The sequence below is a fragment of the Pseudonaja textilis genome, unplaced genomic scaffold, assembly GCF_049901715.1.
Source record: "Pseudonaja textilis isolate UNSWEBS1 unplaced genomic scaffold, rPseTex1.2 PTEXSCF20, whole genome shotgun sequence".
Lineage (NCBI taxonomy): Eukaryota > Metazoa > Chordata > Lepidosauria > Squamata > Elapidae > Pseudonaja > Pseudonaja textilis.
The window spans coordinates 489,196-504,592 of record NW_028262864.1 but is presented as its reverse complement, the minus strand read 5'-3'; the positions used below and the strand labels follow the sequence as shown (position 1 = coordinate 504,592).

The 15,397-nt window shown below is 38.0% G+C and overlaps 1 protein-coding gene across 1 annotated transcript in view; it reads left to right on the top strand.

Annotated features, from left to right (window-relative positions):
- The window catches only part of LOC113450976 (ubiquitin-conjugating enzyme E2 S-like), a 49,346-nt gene extending 34,205 nt beyond the window's left edge, over positions 1-15,141 (top strand). Inside the window, exon 4 of the mRNA XM_026722320.2 lies at positions 6,995-15,141. Within this exon, the coding sequence (XP_026578105.1) occupies positions 6,995-7,285 (291 nt within the window). The 3' untranslated portion in view covers positions 7,286-15,141. The remainder of the gene's footprint in view (positions 1-6,994) is intronic.
- Positions 15,142-15,397: the final 256 nt, after the last annotated feature.

The following is a 15,397-nucleotide window of genomic DNA, read 5'->3' as shown; positions in this document are numbered from 1 at the left end:
AAACTTATAAATCATAATATCACTATTAAAAAAAGAAATTTGGCTAAACTTTTATTCGATCATGCCTTTGTGAGATAACTATATTTTAAGTAATTTATTCTAAAACAAATCATATAATCGTGCCAATTCTATCCTAAATAAGAGAGAAAAAGGAAACAGAAAACTATTATATAAATATAATATCCAGTACCAAAAAAGAGAAAAGAAAAATAAAATCAATATTATTCCTTATTGTCTAACATTTCTATTTTTGTATTTCATCATTCAACCATTGATAGAAAAGATCCCAAACTATATAAAATTGTTTATCTTCTTGCTCTCTGATTTCAAAAGTCAATCTACTCATCTCAGCACATTCCAATATTTTCTTTATGACTTCTTCCTGCAATGGAATTTTCTCATTTTTCCAATTTTTTGCAAATACAATCCTAGCTGCAGTCAATACATTTACAATCAAATATTTCAGCTCTTTACTATAGACATCTGGTAAGATTCCCAATAGAAAAAGCTCCGGTTTCAAGTCTATGTGCTTCTTTGTCATTTTTTCCAACCACATGTGGATTTTAGTCCAATATTTTCTAGCGTCCTCACAAGTCCACCACATATGGTAGTATGAACCAGGTTTCTGATGACATTTCCAGCATTTTTCCGATTTGTTCTTGAACATTCTTGCTATCCTTGTCGGGGGAAAATGCCACCTGTAAAACATCTTATACAAATTTTCTTTAAAGGCTGTAGACATTGTCATTTTATAATTTTGCAACCATAATTTCTGCCATTTCTCTAGATCAATCCCATATCCAAAATTCCTCCCCCAAGCAATCATAGTTTCTTTAACTTGTTCTTCCTCCAGCTTAATTTCCAATAAGTAACCATATAATTTTTTAATTACCTTTTCATCAGTACCCATCAAAATCTTATCTAAATCAGTCTATTTATCATAAAATCCCTCTGTTTTGGAATCCTCATCATACCTTGAGTGTATTTGCACATATGAAAACCAATTCATCTGTATACCTTGTTCCTCTAATTTTTGCATCGATTTAAGTTCACCCTTTTCATCTAGTAATTCCCCATAGCTAACTGTTTGTTCCTTTTTATAGATTATAGGATAAGAAACGCTTCTATCGTCGATAACCAAACTGGAATTTTCAAATAACATTGTTTTCTTGTCTTCTCCCAATTTAACCACAGAGACTCCCGTATATAATGTCTTCTAAAATACCCCTGTGTTTTGGTTCCCTTATACCATAAAAAAGCATGCCAACCCAACAACAAATCATGACCTTCTAATGTCAACAATCTAGTTTTCCTTAATGTTATCCATTCTTTAACCCACATCAAGTTTGCAGCTTGGTAGTACAACTCCCAATTAGGCAGGCCAAACCCTCCTCTAAATCTAGCATCCTGTAAAAGCTTTAACTTTATCCTTGCTTTCTTGCCTTGCCATATATACTTCAAAACAATTTTATTTAAATCCTCAAAATATTCTTTTCCAAGCCTAATTGGTATTGTTTGAAACAAAAATAAAATTCTGGGTAGAATGTTCATCTTAATTGTTGAAATCCTTCCTATTAATGACAATTGTAGGTTTTCCCATTTTTTCAAGTCTTGGGCTATCTGTTGTTTAAGTTTAATATAATTGTTCTCCTTTAATGTACTACATCTCGACGTCAAGTATATCCCCAAATACTTAACCTTATTTGTAACTTGAATTTTTAACAATTCTGCCAGTTCTTCTCTTTGTCTCAGCAACATATTCTTTTGACAAGATCTTTGTTTTATCTTTGTTTATTTTCAGACCGGCCACCTCCCCATATGCCTCTATCTTTTCCAACAGCTTCAAGGCTGTTTCTATAGGATCTTCCAGGATAAAGACTAGGTCATCTGCAAAAGCTTGTAATTTAAATTCTTCCTTTTAATTTTCATTCCTTTTATAGTTTTATCTTCTCTGATATTTCTATTCAACACTTCCAAAGTCAATACAAATAACAAGGGAGAAAGAGGGCAACCTTGTCTTGTGCCTTTTCTTATATTAATAGGATCTGTGAGTTCTCCCTCCATCATTACCTTAGCTGTTTGTTCATTGTAAATTGCTTCTATTGCTTGAATAAATCTTCTAGCAAAGCCCATCTGTTCCATTAAAAGTAACATAAATCTCCAATTTACGTTATCAAATGCCTTTTGAGCATCTAAAAATATCAAAGCCATTTGCTTTTCAGGATGGGCCTCATAATATTCAAGGTGTCCAGAATTACTCTCATATTGTCTCTAATCTGTCGCTTTGGCAAAAATCCATTTTGATCTGAGTGGATAAAGTTATTCAGATATTTTTAAGTCTTTCTGCTAGTATTGAAGCAAAAATTTTATAATCTGCATTTAATAAGGAAATCGGTCTATAATTCTTGATTTGAAGTAAATCCGCCTCCTCTTTTGGAATAAGTGTAATATAAGCCTCTGACCATGTTTTAGGTATTATCTTTTTTAGCATGACTTCATTCATAACTTCTAGCAGTGGAATACACAATGATTCTTGAAAGGTTTTATAAAATTCTACAGGAAACCCATCTGGACCTGGTGCCTTTCCATTATTTTGTTTCTTAAGTGCTTGGCTTAACTCCATCATTGTTATATTGCTTCCTAACATTTCTTCAATCTCTTTAGGTATCTTAGGTAGATTTGCATTCTGCAAGTATTGTTTAACTTTCTCCTCATCAATATCTTCTTTCTTATACAGATGTTTATAGAAGTCATAAATAATTTCTTTTTCTCTTTGCTGCCATGACAAGTTTTACCTTGGTCATCTATTAACTGCAATATTTTCCTTGACTCTTTCTCCTTTCTCAGCTTATATGCTAACCATCTACCTGGCTTATTTGCATCTTCAAAATAATTCTGTTTAGCACTCCTAATTTTTCTGTGCCAGTTCTTCTTTGTCTATTAAGTCCATTTTATGTTTAGTTATATCCAATTTCAATTTAACATCTTTTTTTCTGTGGCATTTTCTGCAGTTCTTTTCGAGTCTTTTATATTCATCCTCCAAGGCTTTGAAAGCTTGCCTTTTCCTAATATTCTTTTTCTTGTATAGTCTATTATCAAGCCTCTGGCATAAGCCTTCATTGTATCCCAAACATTCTGTATTGAAGTGTCTTCTTTTCTATTTTCTTTAAAGAAAAAGGCCAGTTCTTTCTCCATCCACTGTGTAAATTCTTTCTCCTTTAAAACAGTATTGTTTAACGTCCATCTCGATCTTTTTTTTTGTCCCTTCCATTTAATTGTCAATGGATTATGATCCGCCCAAGTACTTGTTTCAATATTTACTTCTTGAACGCTAGATATTAAGTCTGTTGAAATCCAAATCATATCAAGTTTGGACCATGATAAATGTCTATTTGAATAGAAAGTATATTGCTTAAGTTTAACATTTCTTTCCCTCCATATGTCTTTTAGAGTTAATTCCTCTGTCATTTTAAAAAAAGGATTTAGGAAGAGTTTTTTCTATTATACTTTGCTGCTGTTGCAATATAATCAAGTTTATTATCCACAATTCCATTAAAGTCTCCCATCATAATTATATTAGCATAGTCCAGTCCAGCCATCTTGGTATGTAATTTTTTATAGAATTCTTCCTGTTTGTCATTCGAGGCATAAATTGCAATCAAAAGTATCTTTCTATTATTGTCCATTATTTCCACCATTAATATTCTCCCATCATCATCTGTATAAATCATTTTAGCTGGAATAACCTCTTTAATATATAAGACCACCCCTCTTTTCTTACATTGAGTCAAAGAGGTAAACAATTTCCTAATTTTGGTTGTAATAACAATTGTTCATGTTGCTTTTTAATATGTACTTCTTGTAGACAAATTATATCAAACTTTAGTTTCTTTAATTTATGGAAAATCTTCCTTCTCTTAGCAGCTGAATTCAGTCCATTTATATTCATTGTAATCAGTTTTTCTCTTCCATGATTATATTTTATATTTAGATTTAACCACTCTCGTGGGTCTTGATTCACGCTGATCTTTAATAGCCACTTGTCCGCCTACTGCACCTTCTTCTTTTCCAATCTCCACTTGTTCCTCTTGGGATTCAGTTAATGGGACCTCCTTTTCTGCCTCTCCTTCTCTCTCTCCAAAGACTTCTCGTAGAACAGTTCTGCTTTCTCGATTGAATCAATTCTATGCCTCTGTTCCTGCCACGTAAACATCAATCCTTCTGGGATCAGCCATCTGTAGGTCACCTCCTTTTTCAATAACATTTTGGTCAGGAATCGATATTCTCTTCTCATCATCTCTCACTCTTCTAGGTATTTGTTTTAAAACCAAGATTTCTTTACCTTTGTATTTCAATATCTTCTCTTGCCACTTGTAAAATTTGTGTCTTCATGGATTTTTTAGTAAATCTAATATGGACTTCTCTGGGCAGATTATTTCTCATCGCATATCTTGTAAAAACTTCGATATATCTCATCTATTCCATCCATCATCTTCTCTTCTGTTATCTCCAACGCATCCGCCAAGATTCCTACCATTATCGTAGCCAAATCTTGTCCTTTTTCTTCTTCTATATTTTGAAATCTAAGATAGAATTCTGATCTATCCAACTCCCACTTCAACATCCCACTTTTTCTTGCTCAATCACTGTTAGTCTATTATCAATATTTCCAATCTTCTCCTCTCTTCGTTTGCCCCTTCTTCGACTTTTTGAAGTCTCTCCTCATATTTTGTCATCATCTGTTGAATACTTTCCACTTTTTCCTCCGTCCTCCCTGTTCTTTGTTCAATGGTATCTATTTTACCTTAAGATCTTGAATTCCTTGCATAATCATCTGAAAAGATGCTCTTTCTTGTTCTTTTTCTTTATCTTGCTTTAACATTGTCTGAATTGAGCTGTCCAGATGGTGGGAGGCAGAGGTAGACATAGAGGCACCGAAGATATAAGTTTCTTACTCATTTTAAATGGTTCCAGCTCTTCAAATTCTTTCAAATTTTAATCCAAAAGAGTAGCCAATTATAATCCAAAATGAAAAGGCCAATAATAAAAAGAATCAATAATGAGAGAAAAAAGAAAAAAACATGAAAAGAAAAAGGAAAAGAGCAAAAAGAAAAATTCTTCAAATTCTTCCTGACCTTAATCCAATTAAAAAAAAAATAGTCCACAAAAGAGCATAAAAATAAGAATAAAAACCCAGTAAAAATAATAATAAACAAAGTCAAAGCCAAAAAGAAGGAAAAGAGAAAAAGAGAGGAAAAACAAAACAAAAAACAAGAGGAATAAATTTCTTCAAATTCCACACCTTAATCCAGCCCCAAAAAAAAACCTCAATTGAAAAAGAAAAAAGAAATAGTCCATTGATATGCATTAAAAAGAAAAAGCAGAGTCCAAATAGAAAGGAGGAAAAATGAAGTAAAATAAGTCAAAATAAAATAAAAATAGAAAAAATTCAGAGGCTTCCTTTGAAAATAAATCAAACTTAAAAATAAAAATAAAGACCTTAATGCTGGTGGAGGGTGGCGGAACTAAAAAAAATTGGAGAAAGAAAGTAAACAGCAATACACTGCACTCTATTTAATTGTCCAAGGCTCTAATTATGACTCCCTTCTCTTTCCCACAAGCTTCAAAGCTAAGCCATAAATATCCAGAAAGACACCTGTAATAATATTCTACAAAGCGCTTTCCTCTATCTTATCAGAAGATGTCCTTGGGGAGAAGTATTTCGTCTTTTCACAGTTCAAGTAAAATGTTTCCAAGCCTCTAGTTGGCAGTGTTACAAAGTTTCTTAGTTCTCACTTTCCCCCCTCCTCTCTGAACAGCATAAAAAAAAGAAAACCTGCAAGGAATACACAAACATATAAAAGCAAAAAGAATAAAAAAAAATAAACAAAGGGAGCCTCTAGCCTAAAAATGAAAAATCCAAAGGAAGAATACAACATATAAATATAAAAGGAACAGTCCAGTTATCCCGTAAATAACAATGAAGTCCGGAAGCAAAGAAAAAAAAAGCAAATAAATTCTCTCTTTGACGTCTCCCTTAAAAAAAACGCCGCTTACTCAGTTTTGTCAAAAAAAAAAAAAAAATCACACAGATTTCTTCTATTAAACAGAGCGAACTTTCCAAACTCAAAAATTAAATAAAAAAAAAGTTTCTCACCCAACCGACAAACTCTCTCTCAGACCCGTTCTTTCTGGAGCCGCCCGACTTCAGCAGCATGGGGGCTGCCTCTCCGCCGCCAGCAAAAAGAGCTTCACCCGGGTCTTCCAGGGATTTTGCGATATCCCGGAGTCCTCAGGGTACGCTCTTCACGATAGCTGTCCCCATGGGACAGCATAGGTCCGTTGGACCGACCGGTAACGGGAGATATCGGCTGCAATCGAGGAGCTCGATTGCAGACCGTATCGTCACGACGCAAGCTCCTCCCTTCTCCCCAAAAAAAGCTGTATTTTGCTTTCTCAGAGTTTTGTACTGTTTGGCCAGTGACCAAACCCTATGTCTCTTCTCCATTCCTTCAGGAGTCTGAAGGGAACCTCTTTGGTGGAGAGTCAGAAGGAAATAAGCTCATCAAGGGTGGAAGTCAGGCTAGTCCTTGGAGGGAATGGGAGACTTGCCGGTATCTATCTTCTGCTGGCCCTGAATGTTTGGGTCTTGTCTGAGGATTCCTCCCTCTTCCCAAAGGTGCTTTTTCAAAAGGCAACTGGACTTCATTTTCCCTTGAAAACATTGCGCTTCTCATCCAAGAAGCTTCTTCAGTTCTGACTGACCGCTTTATTGTGGCAGCCATTAAGCGAATCTGGTCATTACATGAACACCACAGTTAGTCAGAACTGAAGAACTTCTTGGATGAGTAGTGAAACGTCTTCAAGGAAAACAAGAAAGTCCAGTTGCCTTTTGAAAAAACACATTTTGGGGCAGCCATGACCTGGATAACTGATCTCCATAGACATTTCCCCCTCTTGTAACTCTGATTTCCTTATTTTGCTCCTGCTCCAGACCATCAAGTGTTTGCTGATCCATCCCAACCCGGAATCCGCCCTAAATGAGGAAGCAGGGCGCCTCCTGCTGGAGAACTATGAGGAATACGCTTCCCGAGCTCAGCTCCTAACCGAGATTCATGCCCAACCTTCCTCTGGCTTGCATACCAAGAACCCTGCTGAGCCTTGCTCCTCTTCAGCAGGTGCCTCCGGGGAGGGTCCCATGGCCAAGAAACACGCAGGTGACAGAGACAAGAAATTGGCTTCCAAGAAGAAGACTGACAAGAAGCGAGCTCTTCGGCGGCTTTAGGGGATCGGGGGGTGAGGTTTGAGGGTCCGAAACAGGCAGGTTGTGGGCATTTGGGGTTCCATAGTACATATTCAATCTCCTCTTTTCCTCTGCCACCTTCACTTTGAGACTGCAGTCCAACTTTGTCTTGCCCTTGTCGGGTTTTTCTTTTCAGTCTTTAAGTTATTTAAATTATAAAAGCAGAAAAATCTATTAAATGCCTTTGTTTTCTAAGGAAGGCTCTTAATGTATGGTTGTGCCATCATATGAAGCGGGGTGGGGACTGTGTGGAGGGCACGTTGTTTCCTCTTCTTAAAATGAAGGCCTTGAAAGCCCAAAAGGGCAGAACTCAGTTGAGGTGGGAAGAGGTACTTTTGTTCTTTGTTCTAGTTTGTTGCTATGATTTTCAGGTATAGACATGAGGGCAGGTATATTTATAGAATTATGTGTCTTAGCTACACAGGTCAAAATGAGACTCTTATGTTTAGGGGTTGTATAGATCTAGATGTTCAGGTAAGGGGAAGCTGGAATGGCTGTTCTGGGAATATCTGCTTGTCTATATGGCAGTTTGCTAGAACTGAGTGATCTCTGTTGAAGGGTACATTCATGCATTTAAAACATGGGTGTCTTAAGCAAAGAAATAGTTCTCTGGGTCATTTTAGTGCAGGTGATTTTATGATAGCCCTCAGAAGGGGCTTTCTGAGAAATGGCTGGCCAGAATTTTACACTTAAACATTAACTTGCAATGACTAAGCTAATTTGTGAACTTGCTGGCCACAGAGGTGCAGTTCTGTGCCAGAGGTTCAGGACAAGATGAGCAGATAGGCCTATAAAACAATTGATGTTCCTATTTGCCCCATCCAATCAGCACTGAACAACATGAGGTAGTGTATTCTGCTTAGAAACCTAATACTTATTGCACTTAGTTTATTTGTACAGTATTTCTGTATCCATTCAGTACTCAACAATTCAGACCCTTTGTCATTGCCTACAAGTGCCATCACAGAGCAACTCAAAATCTGCTTGCCCTTGTCTTATTACCTAGTTTTTATTGATGCTTAAAAACTTTTATATAAATATTTTGTGGAATTTTCCTAAAGCAGCAAGTCCATCAAAGATTTTTTTTAACCTATTACTTTTCTGAAGTAAATATCCCATATGAATGGAAACAAATCAATAAAATTAAAATTTCAGTACCATTTATTCAAAATAAGAGTGTACAGGTTTATGGTGCTGATTATTTTGAAATTGAATAGTTTTTGAAAGAAAACCACAAGATAACGGTGGAGTTCATTAGATCTAAGGGAAGGCTTAACAGGATTGGTGCCATTCCTGAACATTCCTCTCTTCATTTCCACATCTATCTACAATGAAGAGTCACTTCAACAGTGAGATGGGTGGCATAAATAATTAACAAATAACTTCATGTATCAAGAGTAGAAGGAGTAGGGATTTTTTTTCCATCAGTATCAAATTGATAGTTGATGTTTCTCATTGAGAATTCATACAGTCCATGTAGGGATTTATTTGACTTCAGTTGTGTCAAGAACGTTGAGGTGATTCCTGATTTGTCCATTGGGACCTCTTCAAGTGAACAGTCATCCTGTAACTACAGAGAAGTTTGTTCATCATGCTTAAGTGTTGTATCAAGAAATGAGTACCTTGCCAATTCAAGCTGGGTTCCTTTCCAGCTTGAGGAACACAGTGCTCCCTTGATCAGGCTCATCTGCATGGGAACTAGCGAAGCATATCAATAAATCAAAATAAATTTTCTCACCACAGTTTATGCTGATGCATAACGGTGAAAGTTATTTTGCCACCTAGTTTGCAATGCTTCTCCAAAGGGACATTGCAGTGCAGGGGCAGAAATAGGCCTCTAAAATGGTCCCAAAGCAGAAGCCATTGATCCATAATGTTAGGTTTTGAAAAAAGTTTTTCTCAGTCAAATGTAGATCACCCAATGAAAACTGGACCACCTAAGACACAATAGAAAATGCTTTTCACACAAAGAGTGATAATGGATGGTTACATTTTAAACTGAGCATATGAGATTCCCCCCCCCTTTTTTTTTTTAGATTTGGGGGATGGAAACCAGAAGTGATGTAGAAAGGGTGATGTAAAGTTGGGGGAGTTGTATGGTGAGACTTGTTTTTTTTAAATGGTCTTTTTGTGTTCTGCATAGTTCCCATTTCAAAACAGCTGGAAAACTTAACTGGTTCAGCAGCCACAGAAGTTCAGAGTTCCCAAAAGTTCAAGCTGTGTGTTGTGTCCTCCAACCTAGATAGGCCTAAAAGGTAGGGGAAAATACCAGTGGTTCTCTAATTGTAAATGTGGATATCTCTACCTTTTTCTGAAGAAGCACTTGCATTGAGACCATGATTGTTGAACTTATCAGAGGCCAGCAGAGGGCAGTGCTGCATTTTGTGTGTGTGTGTACCTGTTTAGTCCAATGTTATGCATTTTGAAGTAGGTGTAGGCTTTCTACCCTGCAGTAAAACAATGGGGAAAAATTACATTTCTTAAGAACCTGCTTGCTGCTGTTTTGGAATATTCAGTATTGTTTCCCCCACAAATCCTGAATAGTACAGAAAGCAGTTAGAAACACCAAAAGATCCTTAGCCAAATGAGTCCATTTCTGTTGCATCATCTGGGGCCTAAGTTTTAAGTGGCCCAGCCTCCCTTGATGATGGGTGTGCAAGGTGAGGCTTAGGCCTGAGTCAGAATCCAGCAGTATCAGCTGCCCTGCATTGGCTCCTACTAGTGTAGGTGGAAAACATTAGAAAGTAATACAAACTTTGCTTACCCTTCTCTACATAGGTCTCAGCTACACATGGATGTGCATGCACATATACGTCTGTCCTACTATGCATGTTCAGAGCAATAGTCCCAGTTGATAGCTAGGGAGGGAGGGAATGTTGAGAGACCATAAAAATACTATGTGAGTATAAATTAGGGGTTGGAATTCTTTGCCTTGCAGGGTTGCATTTCTGTCAACCCCATTAGATGGATCAGACCAGGAAATTGACTCCACAGGAAGGCTAAAACTGCTTTGATTTACTATTTATTTATTTATTTATTAAATTTATATTGCTGCCTATTCACTCATGGTGACTCAAGGTGGCTTACGGACATAAAAACCACATTTAAAACTATAAAATGAATTTAAAAAATCAAATTCCTGTGCATGGCTGGTTCCGGAATTCTGGGAATTGTCCACAGGTCATAAATGAGGCATAGTTGCCCACCCCTGATCTACTAACCCTGCAAAGTAGGTTAGGCTTACCCAAGATCCCCTAATGAGTTTCACGATTGGGTGGCAGTTGAAGATATTCCTCTCCAGTCCCAATTCAAGATTTTTAATTGCTGTTTTCCATAGGTTTAACTCAATTTCATTGGAAGGTGTTTTGAACCTGGAATGTGCCCCTAGAATTCATTCATGTAACTTTGAGACCACAAAGGATGAAATAAATTGAAATGAGCTCTGGGTAGATTTGAATCTTCTTTGCCATATTTTGAAAATGAAACACCCATTGTTTACTCTCTCTTCTGGGGCAACTGCTTGCATTCCATTTTTAATCTTTCCACCAGGTAGTGCTTGTGGTCAAACTAAGGAATGAAAAGGAAGTTTTGTTGTATTACGGTAATTCTTTGTCATTTTTAAGAGCTGTTATTCGTAAACTTTGGGCATATGCAAGATGGAGGAAGAGACTGGTAGGTGGAATTTCACCTTTTCTCTCAACCTTGTCTTGACCACAACAAGCTCCTTACAACCATATTTACTACGCACAGGCAGATTAGTGCAGATCAACTCTTAACTTGCTTACATTTAAAATTCATTGGAGGAAGATGGGACAAGCCTGCTTACATAAACCCTGCCTTACCTACAAAATCTTCCTTGTGTGAGGACAACATAAAGCCTTGGAAAGGCCCAAATTAGGTTAGCAAACTGCATAAGCTTGGTGCCTTTAATAGCTTCAAGGGCAAAGGGAGAAGGAAAATAAAAGGGGCTGGCTCCCTATATTGAAAGTTTTACTTCATTCTAGATCCTTTAGCTGGAAGAAACCAAAAAAAACCCTGCCCAGATCTGGAATTCGTAACTGCAAGGAGACAACCATAAGCTAAGCTGGTTTGTTTATTTGTCAGAAGCGTCACAATTAAAATAGGACATACTATGTGACATAAAATTTAAAACATAAAACTAAGCTGGTAAAAAGGCAAAACTATCCTTTAGATCTTGAAAAGCTTTACCTGCTAAATTTTGGTGGCTTCTGATGTTGCTGTGGTAGATCAAACTCAGATTGGATGTGTGAGTGATGCAGTGGTACCTGGGATAGTAATATTCTTGAGGGATCAAGGATATTTGAGTGAGCAAATGGCATTTAAAGCAAGGAGAGGCAGAATGTTGAGGTCTTATGTGTCTTTGCAGATGAAGAATGGAAGCTATAATCCGTTTGTGATGACCCGGGGTGTGACACAAAAATAACCAAGTCACAAAAATAGAAGAAAATCCCTTTAATGCCTCCAACTTGGCCCCAATGTCCAATTATCCTCAGCAGGATATCAAATTCTTAAAACAGTTTACTGAGGGAGTAAATGCAGTCCGCACCCAAAGTAAAGTTAATTCAAAATAAAAAACCCAACACACCACGCTGAAGGAATTGCTACGGCAGGCAAGGATGATTAATTGCAGAATTCTACCAGATAAGGCAGCAACCAGTTGGGAAGAAGCCAAAACACAGATAAGCTCAGACAAGAATGCACACTTTACTTCCAGCAACTTTGCCATGCACAGTTTGTCCTTTTAACCAGTCCTCCCAGTTGCAGCCCATCAAGGGGATCAGGGCCCCTTCCTCCCCATGGACCACACCACTCATGTCTCTCCCTTATCCGCTCCTCCCTGTGTGCCCTAGGATGAAGAGGGGATGGGCCTGGGTCATCCTCTGAATGCCCATCCAGCCTGTACCCTTCCCCAGTTTCCTCCACAACCACCGGAGCCACACTCCCGCTCCCTGTCAGCTGTTCCATCTCTCCCTCTGAGTCAGACTCCAGCAGGGGCATGACGCAGGGGCATGACACCATTTGTGGTGATTTGGGCTCACTGGATAGCCCAGTTTAAAGTGGAGATGCTCCCAAGCTGGGTGAGCTCCCCCACCCCAATCAAAATGGATGTTTATGTTCTGAGGAAACATGTCCAGATGCCTGCAGTTGCAACTAAAAAAAAGTTGCATTAGGTCTTTCCATGTTGGCCCATCCAACCTCTGTTTGCAATCAACACAGCTTGCTGGCTGCCCTCCACAAGATGTGATAGATCCTGAAAGATTTTATCCCCTTGATGCTGTTCTTGGACAATGTTGGAAGGTGGGTGGGTGGGGGAATACAGGTAATCCTTGACTTACGACTACAATTGAACCCAGAATTTATGTTGCTAAGTGAGAAATTTGTTAAGTGAGTTTTGCCCCATTTTACTACTTTTCTTGCCAAATTTGTTAAGTAAATCATGGCAGTTTAGTCACACAGCTGTTAAATGAACTGGCTTCCCCATTGACTTTGCTTGTCAGAAGGTCGCAAAAGGGGATCACATTACCCCAGGACACTGCAACCATCATAAATGTGAGTCAGTTGTCAAGCATCCAAATGTAAATCACATGACCATAGGGATGCTGCAACAGTCATAAGAGTGAAAAATGGTCATAAGTCAGTTTTCACTGCTGTTTTAACTTTGAATGGTCACTAAATGAACTGTTGTACATTGAGGACTACCCGTAGTGTCTTAATACCAGGACAGCTAAGCAGAGTTGTCTCAATCATGGGCTAGCGATGAGGACGGGGCAATGTCCTCAGGTCACAGCAGAAAAAAGCACTACTGTGTTACATTTGTGCCACGGTGAGATTAAAGTGGAGAAAAGCTCTAAGGGGTGTCCAACCTTGGCAACATTAAGACTTGTGGATTTCAACTCCTAGAATTCCCCAGTCACTCATGGGCATGATGTGCTGGCTGGGGAATTCTTAGAACTGAAGTCAACATGTCTTAAAGTTGCCAAGGTTGGATAACATTGCTCCAAGTCATTTTTTCCTCAACTGGCTGTTTTCCACATGTTTGGTACTAGGAGCCCTTTGTCTTCAGCCAGCCCTTTCATAGAGGATGGGATGCGGTCCAAGATATCCAGAGGGCACTCAGTTGAGGTAAGCTGTCCTAAGAAGTCATACAATTTTATTGAGGAGCTTATGGCATGATTCTATAAAAATAATTTGTGGTGTTCCTTAGAAGTGAGCTTGGTGCAGCACTATTAAATATTCTGATATGCAGCCCACTGTTGAGATACCTTGCATCTACCAAATATCCACTGTCAGTTGATTTGTGAATATTCTCCTTGGTGAATATTCCTTTCAACTCAGCAGCCTTTATTGAAAAACACATCAACTTTGAATGTGCCCTATTTTATTACATCACCCCTGAAAAGTAACCCATTTCTTAAATACACAAGAAATAATGAAAATGTGAGAAATGAAGGGAAGAAACAGAAATGCATAAATATCTCCAGGATGATGAGGATATCCAGGCTACCTGTTCTGCTAAATAAAGCTGGAGGAAAGATTGTCGATGCATGTTTTAAATGCACCGTTTGGAAGGAAGAGGAAAAGAAAATATTTAGCTGAGAAGATTGCCTATGCTGATAAATCTCACACATGTAGAAATATCAATCAAAAGAAATATATCAGGAATTAGTAGAAGGTGAGTCCCATTGGTCTGAATGCTACTTTTGAGGAAACATGTTTTGCAACTTAGCTGTCAGCATCTTTAAGTTGGGAGGGGGTAGCATTTAAGGGTGGATCAGTGTGATCTGGTTTTGAAGGTAGTTCTTGACTTAACTACCACAACTGGGGCCAGAATTGCCATTGCTAAGTAAAATGATTGTTAAGGTAGTCACGCTCATTTTATGACCTTTTTTTGCTACAGTTGTTATATGAATCACTGCAATTAATCTCAGTCATTAAGTGAATCTAGCTTCCCTCATTGACTTTGCAGCTGGGAAGGTTCCAAATGGTGATCACATGGCCTCAAGATACTGCAGCTGTCATATAAGTACATGCTGTTTGCCATGTGTGTCCAAATTTTGATTGTGTGATCCTGGGGTTGTGATGGTTGCGAGTGCAAGGACCTGTCAGGTCACTTTTTTCAGTGCCATTGAAACTCTGAATGCTTGCTAAATGAATTGTAAGTTGAGGTCTACCTGTATATGATTTCAACTGACATTCTTTCCTTATAAAATATCTTAGGAATAATTAATTGATGAGACACAAAGAACCCTCCAATATGATGTGCCTTTATGCTTCTATGTTTGCTGTTTGAAAAATGGCAGCTAAGGACTTCATTGGTAAGTGTGGGCTCTGAAGTCACAGGAAATGGAGACTGGAGCACCAGTATGCAGCAAGTTAAGACCTGGGATCCTTAAATTATGAATGCCATTTATGTATTACAGAAAGGAAGCGTTCCACTTGCTGTATTTGAGTTTTAAAATAGGTTAGGAGATAGTGGACTAATAGAATATTTGTAACTCATGATTGAACATTTGCAAATCCCACTCCCTTCTACCATTGATGATGTTACCTAGTTTGGTAATGAAATGTCTGTGAGAAGACCAACCTCAGACAGCACCAAGGACCCCATAGGTACTGGACTTTGCAGGTGATTTCTGGAATAAAGAGATCTCAGTACCGCAGTTTATCATATTGCTATTTTCTTTCTACAAATAATACAACTCAGGGTCACAGTTTCCAAAACTGCTTTCCATCCTTCTTTGAAGAATTCTAGAAAATCGCAACACTAAATATGGGTTGACTGCTACTGCTAACAGAACAAGTAATGGTACTAGGAGGGGGGGAAAAAGGAACACTGTTTTGGAGTTGTATTTTGTGTTTCATATGATATACAAATAGAGACATATTGAATTCCCCCTGCCTGTTCATTACATGCCACTTTTCACATCCCTGCCTTTTTGCTTCCTGTCCAACTTGGAAGCCCTTATTTATTTTCCTTGGGGGTATACTGGATGAGGCCCATTATTGCATCATTCTTCATCACTCCCTCAATGAACTCCTTTTCAGCAATTTTGTCTGCAAAAACAAAACCAA